General features: G+C 42.1%; 1 protein-coding gene across 1 annotated transcript; it reads left to right on the top strand.

The window, feature by feature from the left end:
- Window positions 1-422: 422 nt before the first annotated feature.
- On the top strand, window positions 423-19222 carry qtrt2 (queuine tRNA-ribosyltransferase accessory subunit 2). Its single transcript, XM_086150358.1, has 8 exons — window positions 423-810; window positions 917-972; window positions 4017-4093; window positions 4313-4522; window positions 7259-7458; window positions 13460-13611; window positions 17967-18081; window positions 18210-19222. Exons 1-8 carry the CDS (start codon window positions 593-595, stop codon window positions 18442-18444), a joined length of 1263 nt encoding a protein of 420 aa, XP_086006484.1. The 5' UTR covers window positions 423-592; the 3' UTR covers window positions 18445-19222.
- Window positions 19223-23961: the final 4739 nt, after the last annotated feature.

Here is a 23961-nt window from a genome sequence, read left to right as displayed (position 1 = left end):
AGCTAAAGGCATGTATGGTAACCATGGTAACCATTCAATTTTACAGAGTTGAGTAAAATAAGTTTCAAAACTAATATAAGATGAAAAACAATATAATTTTAGTCTACACAAGTAATTTTCATTATGGAGAACATTTGTATTTTGTTGTCCAAAGGGAAACGCGAGGGCACGCTTCTGCCTTCATCGTTGCGTTTTGATTGCGTCATCAATCCGCGACTTGCACCCACGGTACCTTTGGTAAGCTGCGTGATAACTTTTTACTCCCCTGTAATTCATACATACTTGCAACAGTAGCAAACACAGTATACACGTGGCAACAGCAAGGTGTGCTATTTTGGTGTAGCAACCCCCTAAAATTGGTGATACGTGGCATCTAATCGTAACACATGAGCGGATGAGCTAGCCGGCGATATAGCCATCGCTAGTCACCCTTTTTATCTATGTAAGATAGGATAACGTTATTGATTCCCATAGAAGAAATTCGTGCTTTTATGTACTTTTGTACTTTTTAGTAAACCGGAGTCATCTGTCTTCTCCAAGAACCGCATTGTCGTGCGGGGTAGGGCAACGGAGAGTTTTGTCGGAACCATCAATGGCTGCTAGCAGGATGAAGTTGGAACTATCGCGGGTGCTTCAGGGGGGGAGTCGGCTGGGGGTCCTGAAGGGGCTCGGCCGGACGGGGAAGCACTGCCTGGAGATCCCGGGGTGTCTCCTGTACACACACCTGGGCACCGTCCCTCACCTCACCCAGGAGACGCTGCACACTTTGGACTACCTCCCCTCTGTCACGCAGGCCTCCCTCTCCAGTTTGTAAGTCAAGACTTTCCTATTGATCCGAAACAGACACAGCCATTTATAACAAGTTGCATGAATGATCAGCTCTTAACCTCAATCTTCATGTTGTGATCCTTCTCAGAGCAGAACACCAGGAAGTGCTTGAGGAGTTCAAGGATGGATTTAAGAAGTTTGCAGGTAATTCATCCCCTTCGTCACTCCACATTCTGACGAGATATCTAATTTAAGAGGCGTTGAATTGGAGAGGATGAAAGAGGAAATCCCAACCCCGACAGATGGAGGAGCCCCTGAGTTTAGATGACAGTGTAAAGATGATTTTAAGTATTTATTAATTGCTACCCGCAACTATGTTTTTATAAACCGTTTTGAATATTACTTCATATTAATGGTTGAAAAGACTATTACCGTCAAGCCATTACTTTTATTCTATTTGAATAACTAGAGCAACAGACACCCCCTTTAAATACAATACAAGTGTTTCTTCTTCTTCTATCAGCTTTTCCCTTCAGGGGTTGCCACAGCGAATCAACCTTCTCCATTCCAACCCTATTATCTGTATAGTCCTCTCTCACAACAACTACCTTCATATTCTCTCTCACTACGTCCATAAATCTTCTCTTTGGTCTTCCTCGAGACCTCTTGCTTGGCAGCTCCAATTCCAGCATCTGTCTACCAATTTATTCTCTGTCCCTCCTTTGTACATGACCGAATCATCTCAGTCAGACTTCTCTTAACTTTCTCTCCAAAACATCTTACATGTGCTTTTCCTCTGATAGACTCATTCCTGATCCTATCCATCCTGGTCACTCCTAAAGAGAACCCCAATAACTTCATCTCTGCAACCTCTAGTTCTGCCTCCTGGTTTTTTTGTCATTGTAACTGTTTCTAGGCCATACAGCATTGCTGGTCTCACCCCTGTCTTGTACACCTTTTCTTTTCTTTCTGGCTGATCGTCTTCTATCGCATAGTACCCCTGACACTTTTCTCCACCATGCACTCTTCGCCATGCACTTAAGAGCCGCATGCGGCCCGGGAGCCACAGGTTGGCCAGGCCTGCTCTATAGTTACCACAATGCTGCACATCCCCCTTATTCTTAAAAGTAGGCACCATCACACTTTGTCTCATTTCTTCAGGGGTCTTCTCACTCTCTAAGATCCTGTTGAATAATCGAGCCAGAAACTACAGCTGCCTTTCCAAAAACTTCCACGCCCCCACAGTTATATCATCAGGAACAACTGCCTTTCCGCTCTTCATCCTCTTCAATGCCTTCGTCACTTCATTTTTACTAGTCTCTGCTACTTTGTGGTCTACAATTGCCACCTCTGCACCCTTGCCTCTCATTCATTTTCCTCATTCATCAGCACTTCAAAAGTACTCTTTCCATCATCCCACACTCTTCTACGATATGTCAATACACTTCCCTCTCTATCCTTAATCACCTAGACTTGTTGTACATCCTTTCCATCTTTATCCCTGTTTTACCAACCTCTATAGACCTCATTCTCTCCCTCCTTACTGCCTCATCGAGGATACAAGTCGTTGTACACCCTTTGTTTTGTCTTTGCTACCTCTATCTTTAACTTACGCTGTATCTCCCTGTACTTCTAACTGTTCTCTTCAGTCCCCTCAGTGTCCCACTTCTTTGCTAACGTCTTTCTCTGTATATACTTATGCACTTCCTCATTCCACCACCAAGTCTCCTTATCTTTCCTTCAAGATGATACACCAAGTACTCTCCTACCCGTCTCCCAGATAACGTTTGCTGTAGTTGTCCAATCATCTGGAAGCTCTCTCTGACCACCTAGAGCCTTTCTCAACTCCTCCCTGAAAACCATACAACACTCCTCCCTTTTCAGCTTCCACCACTTTGTCCTCTGCTCTGCCTTTGTCCTCTTGATCTTCCTTGTCACCAGAGTCATCCTAGAAACCACCATCCTATGCTGTTTGGCTGCGCTCACCTACAACTACTTTGCAGTCATTGATCTCTTTCAGGTTACCTCGTCTATGCAAGATCTAGTCTACCTGCATGCTCCTACCTCCGCTCTTATAACTTACCCTATGTTCCGGCTCTGCTCTTATAAGTTATCCAACGTTCCTGTCTTTCTGGAAAAGTGTTCACTACAGCCATTCCCATTCTTTTTGCAAAGTCTGCCACCATCTGTCCCTCTGTGTTCCTATCCTGGATATCAAATCTGCCCATCACTTCTTCATCCCCTCTATTGCCTGCATTAACATGCCCATTGAAGTCTGCACCAATTATTACTCATCTCTGGGGATATTCTGCATCACTTCGTCTAACTAATTTCAGAACTTCTCCTGCTCAAACTCACATCTTGACTGTGGTGCATAGCCACAAACAACATTGAGTATTGCACCTTCAATCCCCAGTTTCAGACTCATAAGTATATCTGACATTCTTTTCACCACCAGATCATTCCTAACAAACTCCTCCTTCAAGATAACTCCTACTCAATGTCTTTCCTCTTCTCTATCTGCTTCCGAATACATCTTCCTCCTCTCCTTCTTTGACCCACAGTAGCCCAGTTTCCATTGGTACCCTGTATGTCATTGGTTCCAATGGCGGTCATTGTTAACCCAGGCGTCAACTGTTCCAGTATGAGATTATTAGGTTTGATTCGCATGTTTGGTTTTGACAAAAGTTTCATGCCGGATGCCCTTCCTGACGCAACCCTCTGCATTTATCCGGGTTTGGGACCGGCTCAGGATGACACTGGCCCCTGCCGCCCTGAGGCTGCATAACTCACTCTGTTCATACATCTAATTTGCATCTCTTTCAATTGAAAGTGTGGATTTCTGTATGTTCTTGTAGATATCCCCCCTCACTGAACCCTCTGAACCCTATCAGAGCGTGAAAAATGGCTGAATTTTTAAATAATTTTTTTTTTCTTTCTTAGTTGTAATGAATCAGACACCCTCTACTTACTTTCTTTGCGAGCTCCTAAAAAAAGTGACCGTATTTGGAACTTCTTCTTGGCAGTTCCAGTGACACCTCCTCAAGCAAGCTAAGCTGCGATGAACTCTCTCTCAGCCCCCTCTTCTTTTTACCCTCATCGTATTACTTGGGTAGTGCTTGTACATAATTTAAAACGGTATAATATGCTCTTACCAGGCCTTTTGTTTTTCTTGACTGTAGCGTCTCTTTCATGTTTTTTTTTTGTCAGATTTTCAGTGACACGTACTGATCTCTGTGCTTCAACAGGTCTTAACGATACAGTGCTGTACTGCTCACTTCATGACCCTGCAGTGCCCTGTCCGACTGGTTATGCCACTAACAGGGTGATTTAAAGTTTTTAATTCAAGGAATTAAACACAAGAAAATAGTCCCAAAGTCTAGTGCTCTGTATTGATTTTCATATATATTACTTTTAATATCTTCCCACACATGTATTATATTTTCACCAGTTTTTTCACATGCCTCGGCTTATGTTTATGTTTAACTTTTCAGCAAAGCAAAGCCAGTAATTGAAGTTATTTTCATTTATTGGTTGTTGGTAGACTGTGTCCGTGTGGGGTAGTGGAGGTCGCATAGAGCTGACGGTGGAAAAGTTTATGGCCATGCAGAAGTGTGTGCAGCCGGACTGGTACCAGAGCATGGCAGATGGGGAGACCTGGCAGAATGGCACGTCTCGAAAAAGAGTACGGAAATCAGTGGATCGAACCCTCGCCCACTTGGACGAGTGTCTGCTGGTGCATCAAAACTCACAGGTAAATACACAGCCTGTAGTTTCCACTGCTTTCTTGCATAATACTCTTTGAATGCTATGCTATTTGAATGTTATTTGGTAAATTAGTCATAGAATGTGCAGGCAGGAGAGGGATCAATGGTTGGTCGTTTTCACACCACATGGGCCCTGTGTGCGGCTGTGCTATGACTAGGAAACACATTTGATTAGAAGGGAGTTGTTATCAAAGGTACAGATCATTACTCAGTTGATGTGTAGCAGGACTAATGAGGAAAACCTCTTTTCCCATTAGAGTACATGACACACTTCTCATGATGGAGAAGTAAAAAAAAAAGTGTGCATTTTCTTTTTTTTTTTAACAACTTTTCATGTGATAAGAATACCCTCACAGACTAAGGCTTTGCTTATGCCGTTTTTCTGTGGCTTTTGTTTACCTGGCTATGAACCAAAATAACCCTAAATAACAAGCACAAAGAACCTTCAGGCCAAACAGAACTGGCATTTCTCTGCAGGTGACTGTTGATTTAAACAGTCTGCTGGGTTGCTTGATTGCAGGGATTTCTTCTTTTCTGTTGTGTGTCTTCCAGCACAGGGGGCGGTGTGGCACAGGAGGTAGAGGAATCGTCTTTAGAACCAGACATTCCTGGTCCGATTCCCAGCTCCTTCCTAGCCTAAGTGTTGTTGTTGAACAAGACACTGAAACCCTAACTGGCACTGGTGGACGGCAGGCTACTGCTCATGGTTCATCCATGATGGGTTAATTGGGTTAAAAAGGATACATTATTATTATTATTATTATTATTATTATTACATTGACGCAGCGTGCACTCCATGTTGATATATCAATATTCAGATGTGCTCAGGCATACAAGTAAACACTTTTGCACTCACATTGTTGAGGAAATGTTTTTTTTATTAATTGTGTATTTTTTTATTTTCTTTGGGTGGCTGTGGCTCGGTTGGTTTTAGCAGGCAAACCTTCAGTTGGAAGGTTTGTGGTTCAATTCCTGTCTACATGCTGAAGTGTCCTTGAGGTTATGGAAGACATTGAACCCCCAAGTTACTATTACCACTATTTTGAATGAACTTGTTTGAATTATAGAAGGAATAAAGCGGGAACCATATGCATTTAACAACAACCGCTAGAAAGAGTACTAAAGATGTAGTGTTTGCTTTGAGAATGCTAATAGAGAAGTACAGAGAAGGCCAGAGGGAGCTGCATTGTGTTTTTGTAGACCTAGAAAAATCATATTGCAGGGGGCCAAGAGAGGAACTCTGGTATTGTATGAGGAAGTCTGGAGTGGCAGAGAACTATGTTAAACTGCTGCAGGACATGTATGCTAGCTGTGAGACAGTGGTGAGGTGTGCTGTAGGGGTAACAGAAGTTCAAGGTGGAGGTGGGACTCCATCAGGGATCAGCTCTGAGCCCCTTCTTGTTTGCAATGGTGATAGACAGGCTGACAGATGAGGGTCGACAGGAATCTCCATGGACCATGATGTTTGCAGATGACGTTGTGATCTGTAGTGAGAGCAGAAAACCGGTTGAGGAAAATCTAGAGGGGTTGAGCAATGCTCTAGAAAGGAGAGGAATGAAAGTTAGTTGCAGCAAGACGGAGTATATGTGTGTGAATAAGAGGAGCCCAGGCGGAATGGTGAGGCTACAGGGTGTGGATATTAAGAAGTTGGAGGATTTCAGGTACGGTACTTGGGGTCATCTGTCCAGAGCAGCGGAGAGTGTGGAAAAGAGGTGTAGAGACTGGCTCAAGCAGGTTTGAATGGGTGGAGAAAATTGTCAGGGGTACTATGCGACAGTTTCCATCCACCCATCCACCCATCCATCCATCCATCCATCCATCCATCCATCCATCCATCCATCCATCCATCCATCCATCCATCCATCCATCCATTGTCTACCACTTATCCAATTCAGGGTCATGGGGGATGTCCTAGCTGCCATCAGGCGAGAGGAGGGGTATATCCTGCACTGGTGGCCAGTCAATCACAAGGCCACATAAACAGACAGACAATCATTCATGCTTTCATTCACACATCTGGGTAATTTTCCCCATATTTTCCAATTAACCTGCTGCATGTTTTTGGACCATGGGAAGAAACCAGAGAACCCGATGGAAGCCTACGCACGCATGGGGAAAACATGCATACTCCACACAGAAAGGTCCCTTGTCAGAATCGAGCCAGGGTCCTTAGAGCTATGAGACTGAAGCCCTAACCACTGAGGCAATTTCCCTTATGTTGCTCAAAGAGCCAAAAGTTTAATTTTAATTGTTAAAATAATGAATCAATTTTCCCCCTACATCCACAGACTTTATCATTAGCAACTTTTCAAGGAACTCTTTGTATCGGCATGAAATTTTGTTGGAACTCATCACATAATCTGTGGCTTTTTTTGAGTAATCTAGCCATAATGTGTGGAAAAGTGACATTTCTGGTGAATTTTTCATATTACATTTTTTTCATCACTTCAAGTGCCAAAAGGGGAACTATTCATTTCCATTTGGCCAGAGAGGAGGCGCCGGTCTCCACAGCTGACCCTGCAAAGACCTCAGCAGCTCCCATTCAAACAATCCAACTGGATAAAAAAGCTTGGGATAAAACGTCTCTATAAGACCTCTTGAGCTGTATTCAGATTTTTCATGCATGCACACACATCTATTGGCCCCATTTATCATTATTTCAAAGTTGCAATTTCAAACTTGTTTTCATCCAATTTATTCTCCAAACTGTCTGCCATCTGTAGGAGTTGGAGGGTGTGGAGGTGTTTGGGGTGGTGGAGGGTGGAGACATCCTGGAAGAGAGGCTGCGCTCAGCCAGAGAGACAGCCAAGAGGCCTGTGGCAGGATTTTGTCTCGATGGCCTCCACACAGGCTCCATGCCCCAGAGCCTCCGGTCGCAACTCATCACTGCGGTGACCAAAGAGCTGCCCGAGGACAAACCCAGGTTAGTTCTCCTTTTTGTTATGTGATAAATGACTGCACCGAGCCTCATTTTAAGTTTAGACATTCCTTTGTGCCTACGTCCAACAGACTGGATAAGAGCAGTCTGGACGGCACTCAACACACACAGACGGCAAAGGTGCACCCGTGTTACCACAACTTCACTGCCTTACCCATTCACATGTGTCATGCCCTTACTCCATTGTCCATTTTAACCTTGTTGGTCTAAGCCCATTTGCATCCTGCTTATTTTTGTTTCTTTTTGTCATTGCTATTGTCACACTGTTTATGTTCCTATCCTTGTTGTTGTCATTTTGGTTGTCTATTTTCACCTTTGCTGTTTTTTTCCATTCTGTTATCCATTCTTATCCTTGATTGTGGTGGTGTTCTCTCTGTTGTCTATGTTTTTGTGGATATCTTTTGCTATCTTCTAATTGTCTAATTGTCTTGTAATTGTCTCTCTATTTATATTTATAAACATATTTATTGACACTACAACTGTTATGCTGATGAGACAAAATATTTTCCCCTTTGGGGATCAATAAGAGTTTATCTCATTGTATTTTCCATCATACACCAAAGCTTACACCAAAAATGATTAATTGAATAGCTTTTACCTTCAATTATCAGCACACAAAAGCAAGAAGAGGATGGATGACACTGCTTTTCATTGTCTTGGCACGAGAGCGGTAACAGAGAGGCAACAACCCACTTTCAGCCTGCAGATGATCTGTATTCAAGCAGAAACTTGCCTCTGGTGTCTAAAACCTATCCCTTGATAGGTTGCCTTGAATTATATATTTTTGAAACTTGTTAATTAAATGTATTCATCCTTTTCCTCCAGGGTGGAGAAAATTGTATAAAATAATTTTTTATTACAATCGATAACTTTAGAAACACAATGTCAATTGATCAAACTATAGGAATGAAATTTGAAATGAGAACATAGCCATTTGGATTAAGCAGATTTTGATGGGATTAATGGATGGATGGATCAATTCAAATTCATTACCACAGAGCATAGTACTCGGACAATGAAAACCCACAGTGTAACAGCGCAAGAGGTAGAGCAATTGTCTTTGGAACTGAACATTCCTGGTTTGATTCCCAGCTCCTCATAGTGTGTAGAAGTGATGTTGAGCAAGACACTAAACCCCTAACTGTTTCCCTGGCACTGGTGGACGGCAACTCATGGTTCATCCATGATGGGTTAATTACAGAGAATTAATTTCCCCAAGGGGATTAATAAAGGTAAAATTATAACTTGAGTGGCATCCCAAAAACCCATAGGGTTCAATATGATGTCCGTCAACCCTTTGCATCTATAACAACTTCAACTCTTCTGGGAAGCCTGTCCACAAGGTTCCGGAGTGTGTTAATGGGAATTTTTGACCATTCCTCCAGAAGTGCATTTGTGAAGTAACACACTGATGCTGGACAAGAAGGCCTGGCTCTCTGTCTCCACTCTAATTCATCCCAAAGGTGTTCTATCGGGTTGAGATCGGGACTCTGTGCAGGCCGGTGAAGTTCATCCACGCCAGACTCTTTCATCCATCTCTTTATGGACATCGCTTTGTGCACTGGTGCATAGTCGTGTTGGAAAAGGAAGGGGCCAGTTCCAAAATGTCATGCTATGCTGAAGCTTTCAAGAGTTCCTTTCACTGGAAGTAGGGGGCCAAACCAAGCTCCTGTAAAACAGCCCCGCTGCATAATCCCCCCTCCACCAAACTTCACACTTGGCAAAATACAGTCAGACAAGTCCTGTTCTCCTTGCAACCTCCAAACTCATCTGTCAGATTGGCAGATGGACAAGTGTGATATGTCACTCCAGAGAACGCGTCACCAGTGCTCTAGAGTCCAGTGGCATTGTGCTTTACACCACTAAATCCGACGCCTTGCATTGCACTTGGTGATGTGTGGCTTGGATGCAGCCCCTCAGCCATAGAAACCTGTTCTATGAAGCTCTCTGTGCACTGTTCTTGAGCTAATCTGAAGGCTACATCAAGTTTGAAGATCTGTAGCAATTGATTCTGCTTTGTGGCTGTCGTTCCGAAACACTTATATGTTCCTATAATAAAGCTGACAGTGGACTGGAATATTTAAGAATGAGGAAATTTCATGACTGGATTTGTTGCACAGTTGGCATCCTATCACAGCTCCATGCTGGAATTCACTGAGCTCCTGAGAGTGACCTATTCTTTCACAAATATTTGTAAAAACAGTCTGCATACCTTAGTGCTTTATTTTGCACACCTGTGGCCATGGAAGCGATTGGCACACCTGATTAAGATTATTTGGATTGGGTGAGTGAAAGTCTTTGGTAATATAGTGTGTTTCTATATATGTCCACAGGGCAGTGTGTGTGTGAGAGAGTGAGAGAGATAGATGCTTCACCACCGAGAGTTCAGTAAGAAAGAAGCTGTTCCTCAGCCTGTTGGTTTTCAAGAGTGCTGATTCAGCATCCCCTTCCAGAGGGGAACAGTATGAACCGTGTGTGTTTTAGATGGGGGGAGTGACACTGTAAGCCCTTTTCCACCCGTTCTTCATGGCTGTGTTGTCGATGCATGGGAGCCTGGCACCGATGATGCTCGGGGGTGTATTCACCACCTGTTGTCTCCACTTTCCTGTTAGCCGCAGTGCAGCTGCTATGATATGGCTGGTCAGGATACTTTCGATGAAGCATCTGCAAAACTTGGTCAGGGCTCTGGATACAAGCTGAGCTTGCTCTAAAGTCAGTAGGAAGAATTGGCGTTCCTGTGCATTCTTGGCCACGCTGGTTGTGTTGGTGCGCCAGGTGAAGTCAACCGTGAGGTCAACTCCAAGGAGATAGAAGCTGGAGACGGGGACCACCTCCATCCATCCGATGTGAAACAGAGTGTATGAGCCGTCTCCATAATATCTGTAGTATTATGACCAAAAGGTTAAATTTGCAACATTATAAATGATTCCGTCTTTCCTATGGACTTGAAATACAAATATTTAAGAGCCACTCCTACATGATGTTTGCATAAAGGTGGATAATGATTTATCTGCCTTTTCATGTGATTCAGACTAAGCACTCTGTTGGTTCTTACTCAGTCAGTAATTATCCTCCTTCATTGATTACAAGCGAAAAAACCCTCAGTCTCTGAGTTTGCATGGCAGTATCAGGTAACTAGGTGGAAAGCAAGAGGTGCAACCAATGGGGGGCGCTTAGCAGGAACAGGAGAACTGTTTGGGGGACAGGAAGGCGGCAGGCAGAGTGAATTGGAGAGACTGGGGGAAATTAGTGAATGGTACAGCAACCAGTGATGCTCAAAGCGCTGTTTTTTGGGGTGAAAAATTGATTATTGTCAAAAATCATTTGTTAATAGTTCAACAATTGTTTTTTTTTTTTTTTTTATAACTGACAGTTAGGCGCAGAAATATTTGCACAGTGATACAAGTTTTGTTATTTTAGCTGTTTACAAGAACATAGTCAGTATACAATTATATAATCAATATGGGCTTAAAGTGCAGACTCTCCGCTGTAATTTGAGAATATTCACATCCAAACTGAAGCAAGGATTGAGGAATCACAGCTCTTTGATATGTACCCGCCTCTTTTTCAAGGGACCAAAAGTAATTGGACAATTGACTCAAAAGCCTCTTCCCTTAGTAAACTGTCATCGATTAGGCAGTTAAAAGAGCTGGAGTCGATTCTAGGTGTGGCATCTGCATTCCGAAGCAGTTGCTGTGAACAAGCTGTGGTCGAAGGAACCCTCAATGGAAGTGAAACAGACCATTCTGAGGCTGAAAAAATAAGAAATCCATCAGAGAGATAGCAGAAATGTTAGGAGTGGCCAAATCAACAGTTTGGCACTTTCCGAGAAAAAAAGAGTGCACTGGTGTGCTTGGGAACTCAAAAAGGCCTGGATGTCCACGGAAGACAACAACGGTGGATGATCGCAGAATCCTTTCCATGATGAAGAAAAATCCCTTCACAACATCCACTCAACTGAGAGAACACTCCGGGAAGTGGGTATATCAGTATCTAAGTCTACCATAAGGAGAAGACTTCATGAGAGTACATACAAAAGATTCACCACAAGGTGCAAACCACTAATCAGCCTCAAAAATAGAAAGGCCAGAATTGACTTTGCCAAAAAACACCAGAAGAAGCCAGCCCAGTTCTGGAACAGCATTCTTTGAACAGATGAGACTGTTCAACCTGCACCAGAGTGATAGGAAGAAGAAAGTTTTGAGGATAATTGGAACAGCTCATGATCCAAAGCACACCACATCTTCCAAATACATCAATTGAAGAAATGTATTTAGAAACTGTTAGAAACCATTTTTACCATTTATCTTTTACCATGCGTGTTGCTTCTTGGGACATCTGACATTCTTTGCCTTGAACAATTCCTTTTAAATCTGGTTTGCAATGATCTAAATCAGCAAGTATTACGATCTTTGAGTGTTTTTTTATTTTTGAACAGCTGTGTCTTCTTTTCTGCCCGAAAAAACGTAGCCCATAGACCTTGCATCCACACTCACGCAAATAGTCACAAACACAATATTTGATGTGAAACCTAACAAAAGCCACGAGTTGGCCCAGACTAGTTTATACCATTGGTTTTCAGTCACATATTAGTGCACGGTGCCTACGGACATGTAGTAAGACTATTTCCTCATTCATTTCAGTTATGAACATTGTGCCTTAAGTTATGTGAGATGGCATTTTGTCCAATATTGACATTAAAATTGTTTTTTGATTCGCAGGGTGAACTCGCATTCAAGTACGCAAAGACAAACATGCTCCGAAAGTTAATAGTCCCTCAATTCGATCAGCTCATTAAGGCCTGTTCACTCGAGACCTTCCAAATGAGCAAACAACTCCTGGAGGTGACTTTGGTTTCAATGATGCCTAAGTTTAAGCAACAAAACAAACACTGAACTCTTCTCTGTATCCAGTAGCTATCTGCCTGTTAGATCATTGCTGAGCATGATCGTGCTTAAACTGTAAGACACCTGCTGTCTTAGTTGCTCATGCTGTTAGGAGGATCGGTTTCCAGCGGGAGAGCTGAGTGGACTCATTATCGAATGCTAAATTGGGCCTGACCATGACGCCTACGGGCAGGGTGTCAGGCAACCAGTTAACAGAAATCCCAGGAAGAGTGATAGCAAAAACAGGCCACTGTGAACACACTGGAGAAGAAAGATATGCATTTTGTGTGTGCATGGACCTCTCCTTGTACATTGACCTATTGCACTCCACCCATATGTCTGATAGATTACTGTGCCAGGTACTCGCCTCATTCATTTCTGAGTCAGTGGTTTTTATATTAATTCTTGTTGATGATGCTTGTGCCTTTCTCCCCGGGAAAAAAGTGTTTGCCTCTTTTACAGCTTCATATTAAAACAAGGTGTGTATTCACTAATAGATGACTTTTGACTCAGACTGCATTGTCTGAATGGTGTTTACCTCAGCCCTGTTTATTAATGGGAGGGAAAAGTGATGAGTGCTGTGCAAGATGGGGCCGATGATGTATTTGGTCGGATAGATGAAAACTGCAGGGGAAAGGACACATGTTCGGGGTAATTTCACTGCCCCTTAAAGGCTAGTTGGCTCTCCCTCAGTGACAGCATTCTGAGTATTTCTTTTACTCTCCTATGTAACATCACAGCAATCTATATTTTTTGGATGCTATTTTTTTAATACACTGTAGTCTTGTTTTCTGCATATCACCAATTTCCTCCATCTCACCCAGACAGAAATGAATACTAATGTATACATTTCTTTTGTCCAGTCTTCCATAAAGGAAAGGTTCAAGTCACACCCAAGTAAACAATATTATGCAGTAGCAAGATCTGGTCGATTTTGCTACTAATACACAACTCTGGGGTATTAGTATCTGTCTGAGTATATAATCTACTAATCCTTTTTTGATTACCTGATCATCTGTTTGCTATCGGTAAGGGCTGCCTTGATTCCTTTCGTTTTTCCCTATTGACATGGACTGCCCTCGGCTCTATCTACCTCCCAGGCTGTTGCAGGGAGTAGGACAACCCGATGAGGTGCTGGCATGTTTGGAGGCCGGCGTAGACCTGTTTGAATGCTTCTTCCCCTTCCAAGCAACAGAGCGAGGCTGTGCTCTGTCCTTCGACTTCAAGCTCCCACCAGACCCGGAAGCTGAAGGTAGACCCCTGTGCTCTAAAGTACTTTTGTCAGAACTCTTTTATCCCCTTTGTTACTTGGAATACTGTGGTAATGATTTACATACCAGGTCATATAGAAAAGGTGAATGGACAGACGCTTCTCAGGTACAAGTTTTCAACCATATGTCAGTGGGAGAACCATTTCATCAAGGGATACCAACACCTAGTCCTACGCAACAGATCTACAGTGAATTAACACAATAAACCAAAACAACTTTATTTTATTACATAGATTGATAATAAACATAAATCAATAATAATTAATTTTCCAATGTTGTTTGATATTCAGCTCAAGTAGTAGAACTACAACGTCAGAACATTTAATATAAGATATCTTTTTCCTCTCCTTTTGGCTTTTCCCTTCAGGGGTCGCCACAGCGAATCAACCCTCTTAATCCAACTCTCTTTTCCTCCTCTCTCACACCAACTACCCTCATATCCTCCCTCACTACGTCCATAAATCTTCTATTTGATAAAAGATGTGTAAAAATAGTTTTCTTTGCACATGCATGCTTGTGAATTTTATGCCACACTATGTCAAAGAGTATCAACTGGGATAACTGACTGAATCTCGCCTCAGAAAGCAAAGAAAAAAATCGGTAACAACTGTTATTATTATGGTTGGGTATTGAAGGTACTCCTCAAACAACTCTGTTTTCCACAAAAAGGGACGGGGTGGCACTGCAATTTTGTGGAAAAGCTGCGCTGGCTTTTAATCCAGTAATTTAAAAGCAATATTACTCAATGAGCACTTGCATGCCATTCAGAGATTTTCCCACCTACATGCTAAAAATATTATCAGACGTGAGTCTTATGCTGAAGGAAACTTTCCTCCACCTGTTCCCTGCCCTAACTACAGATCACAGTGTCATCTGCAAACATGGTACATGGAAATTCCTGTCTAACCTCATCTGTCAGCCTGTCCGCCACCACTGTAAACAAGAAGGTGCTCAGAGCCCTGACCCCTGATGTAGTCCCACCACCACCTTGAACTTCTCTGTCACATCTACAGCACACCTCACCCCTGTCTCACAGCTTGCATACATGTCCTTCACCAGTCTACAATTCTTCTCTGTTACTCCAGACTTCCTCATACAGTACCATGGCTTCTCACTTGGCACCCCGTTATGTGCTTTTTCAATGTCTACCAAGGCACCAAGCAGCACCCTTTGACCTTCTCTGTACTTCTCTATCAGCATTCTTACAGCAACTAATGTATGCACAGTACTTTTTCTAGACCTGAACCCATACTGCTGCGAACAAATGTTGACTTCTGCTCTCAATCTAGTTTCCACTACTTTTCCCCATAACTTCATTGCATGGCTTATCATCTGCATTCCTCTGTAGTTACCAAAATTCTGCCTACCTCCTTTAGCACCATCACCCTTCTTCTCCATTCCTCAGGAATCTTTTCACTGTCTAAGATTCTGTAACATATTCTAACCAGAAACTGTATTGCCGCCTCTCCGAGACATTTCCATTCCTCCACAGGCATATCATCAGGACCAACTGCGTTTCCACTCTTCATCCTCTTCAGTGGCCTCCTCACTTCCCCTTTGTTAACCTCCAATCCACAATAGTCACCTCTTCTACCATTCGCTTTCCTAAATTGTCCGCATTCATTAGGTCTTCAAAGTACTCTTTCCATTTTCCATCACTCACCTGGCACCTGTCATTACATTTTCCTCTCTTTCCTGAAACACCTGAACATGCTGTCCTTCCCATCTCTCTCTGTTTTGCCAACATGTATAGATCAATCCCCCCTCCTTTCTTTCTAAACTGTCTGTCTTATCTGCTCTCATCAGCTCCTTGAAATAACTTTTATATAGTCTCTTATATATATCCATAATAAATATAGTATATATATGCATGGAAGCATATTGCACATCTGAAGCATCTCGCCCATGCTCCTTCTTGTTCTACCATTTTTCCTTGTTCCTTCCTGTCCACCCTGGAAAAGTTCTTAAACTATGTTTGACAAGAGGCCAAAAATGTGATGGGAAGAAGTTCCATGAAAGGTGGAACACAATAGTGGATTATTTAATCTTTTAATATTTGGAGAAGACACTGTCATAGCAGAAGTTAATCTGAAAGCACAATTCCCACTCCTTCCCTCCAAAATTTTGAATCAAATATGAACATTCTCATGAAGTGACCTACAATGTCATGTTAAGATATTTGTAATGTCTGAAACCTGGCAGCACCATTGTTGTTAATGATAAAATGTTGGGTGATAATTGATATGCTGAAATTAGTTCATTCCTGTAGATAATGTCTAATCATGGGTAGCTGCGAGATACCCATGAAAATGAGCCCACATCTTGGGTTTTCATGGCTCTAATAGATGAGAGACTACACTGAGGCTTCTTTCTAATTATAGCATCTACAACATAACTTGAGTCGGATTAGTGCAGCTAACTAGGGCTCGAGTGTCATCAGTGACTAAACAGACCTCATCTACTCATTTTCTAGCCTCTGGTCAATGGAAATAATTGGGCTGAAATGAATTCACTTGGAGAACTAAAATCAATGTCCTACACCTTAGCTCCTCCAGTAAGGTAATGAGTCTGGGCCAGACGTTCTGATTGTTGTCCCAAGTGAGAATGGTTGTGACAAGAGCCGTGGGAAATCCGCTGAATAGGCCTGCTGCAAACTTTGGTCGTCATTAAAAAGTTGCGTTGAACTCGTCCGACAGAGACAAAGCTGGTATCCTGCAGCAACTTGTGTCAGGCAGCGCTAATCGATTCTGCACACAGCGCGAAATGGAGTTCAGTGGAGGTGATGGAAGGGATGGTGTCAGACCTGAAGAGAAGCTCTCATTGTTCTTTTTGGAGGAGGTGGATTCTGGGGGTCGGGGGTTCTCACACAACAGACCCAATGCCAATTTCCCTCCACCCTCCTAGCTTTTCACGCTTTTGAAGTTTTTTTTTCCTCTTTCAATATTCTTTTGCTATCTTTAGAACTTTACTTCAAACTTCATATAGCTGTCTTTCTTTCATTATGCTGGACTCTGTCCACCAACTATTTAGCAGTTTTGAATATTTTTCCCCCATCTTATTAGCTTTGTTGAAACCTCATGTAGTCCCTTTTATACTCATGCTGAACACAATTTCCCTACAAAACACATATTTTTGGTTCTTTGCTTAACCCACCTCTCAACCCATTTCCTGCATTTTTTCACATTAACCACCGTATAAATGTCTACAACATAAATGGGGATATTTCTTTTGCTCTAAATGCTAAAGGACACAAGAACCTTCTAACATCTCAAACGAACAAAATGTGTTATTATACTATGTCACCCTGGGAAGGATAGAGAAAATAAAACTTAAGCAGCAAAAAGGTAGATCATTCTTCAAGACAGCAACCCATTGTGTCTGTTTTTGTGATGGGAATAAAATAAATGTTTTAAACAGACAGTTTGTGTTTTTGCATGCAAAAAAAAATGCCAATGCCAGATGGTCATGGATCCAAGGTTGCTGATTAACATCCTGCAGTTGCCCCAGGGATTCAGGTTCTGGAAATTAGAGAGTGTGATTAGGTTTTATACAATAGCAACAATTTAAACAGGAGTGTGGACTGAACACCCATGGACATAGATTGTGTAGCCCTGTCATGCCTTTATGATTTGGTCTCTCAGCCACTGTTAGTTTCCACTGGTCAATGGTGGCTCATTTTTCTGTCATCAGGATAGGAAATAGACCGCACTCATCTATGAATAACTTAACATGGAAATCTACAGACATGTTCTCACTGCATCTCCCTTAGTCTTTCCCTTTTTTCTCCCATAGAACACATAATAGACATATTTTTACCGTCCCCTCAGGTGGTGTGATTGGATTGTCCGAAAATGTGCCGCTAACCCAGTTTAATATACAGAATCAGAATAAACTTTATTTATCCCCAAGGGGTAATTGGGGGGGGCACCCTCTGCATTGATTTTACAACTGCTGTTGGTAAGATATCTCACTCCTCTTCATAATTTTTTGCACATAATGAACCAATTGGTTAGTTTCTAATTATAAACTCTTAGGGTGAATCAGTGACAAAATTATGACCCACAGCCAATTTTCTCCATGAGTCAGATTGGAATCCCCCATGTGTGTAAGGCAGGTGATGGTATTCTCAAAACAGCAATTTAAAAAAAATAATTGTTGTAGAATGCCTGGATGATGAGACAGCGCAGCACTGTCAATTGTATTGTATATGGTCACAGTTTAATCATACCACCAGGGTGGGAGCACTGTAGCTTTCCAAGGGGGAAACTGTTTTCTGATAAAAAAATGAAATGGGAATGTGTTTTTGCCAGCATTGATGAGATACGTATGTTTACAGTTCCAGTGCAGAATGAAGAAGAAGACACAGCGGGAGAGACAATTCAAAACGGCTATCCTAGTCTTGACGATCAAAACCAGATGACGCCTTTCGAGATCAGTCTTAAAGACATGAGGTTTGTTTTTGTTAAAATGAAAACGTTAGGGGTTTGACATGCAGAAGCGGCTACAGGAGCTTTGCTTTTCATATTTTATTTTTAAGTTACATTGAGAGTGCTTGTTCAACTTTGTGTGAACCACCCAGGTACCGAGACGACTTCAGACCCCTGGTTGAGGGGTGTGGCTGCTACTGCTGCAAGAACCACCAGAGGGCATATGTGCACCACCTGCTAGTGACCAATGAACTTCTGGCTGGCGTCCTGCTGATGATCCACAACACTGTGCACTACCATGGCTTTTTTAGAACTTTAAGAGAAGCTCTGGCTAGTGATAAACTGGATCTCCTTAAGAGACAGGTGCTCGGACAGGAAAACAGGTAGATAGACTCAGGGGAATAAATGCAGACTTCACATTGGAGTTCTGGGGGGGTGGGGTGGGAGTTACTCACTCTCAAGGACCACTGATTTCCCCTGGCTTGGCAGAGGTAATCAAAATTTTATCTTTTTCTTCGCCTGTCTGTTCACAGGATGAGCTGTGATACTGTACAGACCTTGACACAAGTGTTTTCATGTTTGAACTGTTTCATGTTTAAGTCACACATTTGCCGCTTGGTTAAAAGCTTCATGCGCTTTTTACATTGTGTAAAAAGCACACTGTTTACATTATGTTTACCCCAGTCGTGTTTGTCCTGCATCACATCGGCACACTTGTGCCTGAAGCTTTGGTATTGATTCTGATCAGTAGACAGAGGAGTTGTTGAATCTCAAATTAGAGTTGAGTAGGTATCACATAAAACAAGAAATGTAAGGCGGAATATAGACTTTGACCAAAGCCGTACTTGATCTGCCAGTATGTGACTGGACTGCAGCGCAGCACACGACTAAAGCTCCCGGGACTCGCTGACGCTGGACCGGAGGGGGAACCAACTCAAGTGACTTTATTGCACAGATCAAAATGACCCGAATCAATTATCGCATCACTTGCCTTCTACATAAAATTGTCTTTTGTATGAAATGATCACACGATGCTTCCTGTATTTTATTGTTAATTAGTGCGTAATTATATGTCTCAATAAGGTATCTTTTTGATGTTCTTCTTTCTTCCAGTTAATCAACGAATATTTTCCAACATTTCCGTCAGAGTCCTCTAATAGGATGAGCCCTCTATTGACTTTAGGGTAGTTTAAGCAATTGCCATGTATGAGGGGAGCACACTTTTCACATGCAGATGTGGCAGTTGTTGTCTCATGGGTTTCCAGGAGGTTAACTCAAGGTTTGAGCTGCCAGCTCCACCATTGCTGGTGCTAAGAAAGGATGAAGATCAGATAAAGATATGGGTCTCCACTGCCTCCCATACAGGGAAAAAGGGGGGCTTTTTGAAGGTGAGGGGATTTAATTGACTGCCAGAATGTGCAGGTGTCTATAGAGACTGAGGCAAGACTGAGAGAAGCCAAGTGTGACAGATTTATGTAACAGCATTGTGATGCACTGTGCTTTGCTTTCACAAATCACGGATATTATCAAGTAACTGGTTTGGGGTTTGCGATCGGGATTTTTGGCTGCCGCGCATATATTCTTACATAATGGATGTACGCAATCGGTTGGGCAAAATAATAAAATGGTATTAATGCCTTGGGGGGGGGTTTGGTTGAAGCTAATAGAAGCAGTGACCGCTAGACTATTTAGTTCATGTTCGAATAGTATAGCAGTGGACAGAAGTTGGTGTGGAGAAAGTCAATCCCTGAGATTATCTGGTGAAAATAAATCCTGGAGTGAATGGATACTGTCCTCCTTTCCTCAAATAACCACCATTTATATTCAGCTTGGCAGCCCTACATGGACATATATCGGAGAGAGATTTGTCTAAATCTTCTGGTAATGTAGGTTTTGTACAAGGTTCATAATTTGTGTTGTAAAGATTCTATATAGTTCGTCTTGACCGCTAGATGCTGTGATTATTTAGTTTGATATGATTTAGAAAAAAAAAGGTTTGTCATTTAATGTTGTTTAGATTTCAAACTAATGAAAAGGATGAACAACTGAGTGCATTGCAGGAAAGATAAAGCATTATACCTATACCTGGCGGTGTGTGTGCTGAAGCTCCTGTTCAAGAAAACAATCCCTGTAAGTGAACGGGACCCTGATCGCTTACAGCTGTGTATTATAGGAATCATACAAGCAGGAGTTGTGATTAAGGAAAGTAAAGGATTAGGACAGTTGACTCCTGGCTTCCTCGGCTGACTGCGATACGACTTGTAGGTTGCCTGCAGTTTCCAATGTCATACAGTTTTACAATTATAAACTGGGGTGGAGAAAAAAGGGGGTCGGAGCCGCTGTTTGGGTAAAGGTGTAACTTAGAAGTCTGGTCAGATGCAGATGTCTTAGTCTAAATGCAGATGAATGTTCAGGCCTGAACAAGCAGTCGCGTTATTCGCCGTAAACTGAGTCCTGCAAGCTACTGAAGTATTCTCAAGATGACTTGAGGTGCTCCGTGCAATTTTTCAGTATGACTGACCAATTTGCATTGCAAGACACCGCCTGGTTCTTTTCTTTGAAAATGTTCATGGGGTTGATAGCAAAATAACAAGGGTTTCATTGAAGTTGACAAGTCTCTGCAGTTATTAACCCTTTTCACAGATGCCTCTTTGACATCATTTCACAGCAAGCATGTCCCTAATTAACATTCATAATGGCTCAGTGCCATTTAGGTGTGTCAGGAAACCATGCCCATGTGCATGCCATCCACATGGAGTGGCTACAAGGCTCCAATAACAGGACCATTATTCATTTGATCAATTACACGTGTTTATATAGTCACGTTGTGTCAAATGGCTTCTGCAAAACGAGCCGATACATCACTATTAGTACACCGTGCAATTTTCAACTGAGAGTGTCTCGACTGTTAATCTGCTGAAGGTCATTTTCATTCAGGAGTTAAGTTTTCTAAACCTGGGCCCGAAGCTCGTTTCAGTGGGTCTCTGTTGGTGGCGATGGGGAAAACAATTTCCATGTAAAAGGGGTCTGAATGACAGTCAGCAGGTGGTCCTTAGAGCTCATTTCAACCAATTATACAGATGGAGAGTGCAATTCAAAGTTTCCTTACTTTCGCTCTGCTCTTATAGCAGTTTGCCTTGTGCTTTATCTCACGAACCGCAGCCAGATTTGTATCTGCTGTTGCAGCAGGGCAACGGGAAAACGAATGAGTGCCGCTGTTCCTGCCAAACTAGTCTCATAAAGCTGGTTATGGGATACTGAAGTGGAGCAAATGTTGGTCGGTGAAGCGTTTTTATCAGTTAGGGCATGATATGAAAACAGAGCATCCAGTGTCTCAACAGGAATGTCTATTTGATGCTTTGAACTGGTGGAAGTTCAAATTGTTCCAATAAGGTGTCGAAGGGTCATTCTCTCGACCTGATGCGAAAATTTAGCGCCGCTTTAACGGATGCTTTGGTTCTCCACCTTATTTTTTCCCCTGTCAGAAACACTTTGGACAGTAAAACGCAGCATGCGGGAAAATCTCTCGTTGGCTTCTGACCCCCTCTGCTCTCTAACCCTTGGGGAGGAGCAGCCGTGATTCTCACCCCTGTAAAAGATTGCTTGCTAAACAGGAGGCCAAATGCCTCCTTACCTCCCTGATGCATTTCAGAATTCATTTATACACATAAATCATCAGTTGACAATGTTCTAAATCAGCCGGGACCTTCTCTCCCTGTTGAACACCCCAAATGAATATTTGATCAGGTCTGTGACTCTGTGCATCATAATGTTAAAGTGTAGGTTGACGAAGAAGCTGAAATACACAGAGAAGGTCAAAACACATTAGTGCTAGAGACTGGTGAACCTAACCTCATGTTCTTGTGCCCGGTAAATTTAATAGGATTTGAAAGGAAAGTATTTTGAGTGGCCTGGCAATAAATGCTTTATTCCCAGTTGGAGTAAATAGGGTAATTTTTCACAGGCATTTTCCTGGCTTTCTGCTCCATCATTCCTCAGCGCATAAATTATCTTTATCTTTATTAGGTGTAGGTACATGGGTATTAGTCTCGACTAGACCCGACGAACTCAACTTCAAATCTATAGTGTGATCGCTTCAAACCTTTGCCTTTGCTGTGATTAATTCCCAACAACTAGACATGCTTTGGAGAAGACCTTTTGTAATCATATCCGTTTTTGACCGAGCAGTATATAGTGGGAGGAAGAAGTACTTTCATTTTGCCCAATGCTTGTGTGACAGACTTTTTTTTTTCATGTTTTGGCGAGCCACAGGTGTCCGCACCATGTGTTCCTGTGAGGAGGAGGTAGCTGCCGCCTAAAGGATTTCTTCCAAAATCCCTAACCTATATTATATAGTACACACCATGAGTGGTCGGCTTATCTGTAATTCATTCATTCATTTATTCATTCATTATCTGCACTGCTTATCCTGAGCACAGGTCACAGAGGTGCTGGATTTAGTCTCAGATGGCACTGGATGCGTCAAAGCCTGGACTGGTTGCCAGGGAATCACTGGCCTACATATAAAGTCACAACTGCTTCTTTGATTCATTTATGCAGACATTTTAGTGCCTTCATTCGAGCTTCATGTAAAACACAATATGGTTCGCTTTCAGGTTACTTTCGGGAAAAGGAAAATTTTATGGTAATATGATGGGAATAAAAAAGGAATTGAGAATTCATCCAGTTTGGAGACTGTTTAGACTTTTATATTTTGATTTAAAAAAAAAAACATTTTGCCTTTCATCATTTAGTAAAAAATGTATTTGATGGCTTTGTGTGGATATTGGGAAATTTATGGCACCGGTTTGAAGTATTTACTCGCAGAGGGAATACAAAAGGCCCCAGATGTCAGCCCCTTCCATGCATCTGCCATCAGTGATCTCTGTGATCACGTCTTTTTGTGATCTGTGATCATTTTTTTTTTCCTGCGCAAAACCTCAAGTATTGATGCCAGGAGCAAATTAATAGAAAGACAAAAGTAGTGCAACCGTATTGGCTGAAAATTAACGAGGCTGTGACCAGAAGTGGTTTGACCTCTTGGAGTCAGAAGAGAAATATTGATGTCAGAAATAAATGACATGTTCAGCAGTCACACATCGTTGAGAGCCTGCGATCCGCTTCCAGCACTGCAGAGCTTAATTGCTTTCAATACCAACAAGTAATGTTTTTCACGTCCAGCTGCTACTTTTCATCCTAATATTCAATACTGATTTGCAGAACACTGACAATAGTGGAAACCAGTGCACCAATCATTCTGGTGTGATATATTATTATATTTATTTATGCAATTTCGCAATAATTCACCCGTTTGTCATTGCCCGTCTTCCCAAATGAGAAGCAATTTAGTTCTTGCTGGAACTCTGTCGTTGCTGAAATATTTCTTTTTAAACTAGTTGCTCATAAAGTAGTAGATTTTCGCGCAACTTTTTAGAGTAATCAAAGTGCCAACTATCAAAAGACAGTGGCCATTACTGAACCGTGTAGACAATCCAATTGCAATCCGATTGCATTTTAATTGATCATGCAATATGACTGACATACACTTTGCAACGCCAGTATTTATTTTCGCACTTTTTAATGAGCACATTAGAAACAGAAACATAAACACCTCAGTTATTTGGTTAGCAATCTTGATCCATTTTTCACAGTGACAGCTTGCCTTCATTACGCACTATGGATCTATCTAGATTATCCCACTTTGAAATATAAGTTTAATCCGGCACAGTTTCTAGTTCTTTAGTATCCATTTACAACTAAACACTTTACATTTTTGTTGCTCTGCCAAGAAGGAGGTTAGCAAGGAGTTGAACTAAAGGTCAGTTACGCTCAGTTTAGTAGGACGGCGGACGGATGAAAAGGCCGCGCAGATTTGACCTTTGCTGACAAGCATCATCAGATAGT

Source organism: Fistularia commersonii, chromosome 8, assembly GCF_037954325.1.
Source record: "Fistularia commersonii isolate RoL2024-O1a breed Wild chromosome 8, RoL_Fcom_v1.0, whole genome shotgun sequence".
NCBI lineage: Eukaryota > Metazoa > Chordata > Actinopteri > Syngnathiformes > Fistulariidae > Fistularia > Fistularia commersonii.
The sequence above is the reverse complement of the archived record's forward strand: the minus strand, read 5'-3'. Positions and strand labels throughout refer to the sequence as shown.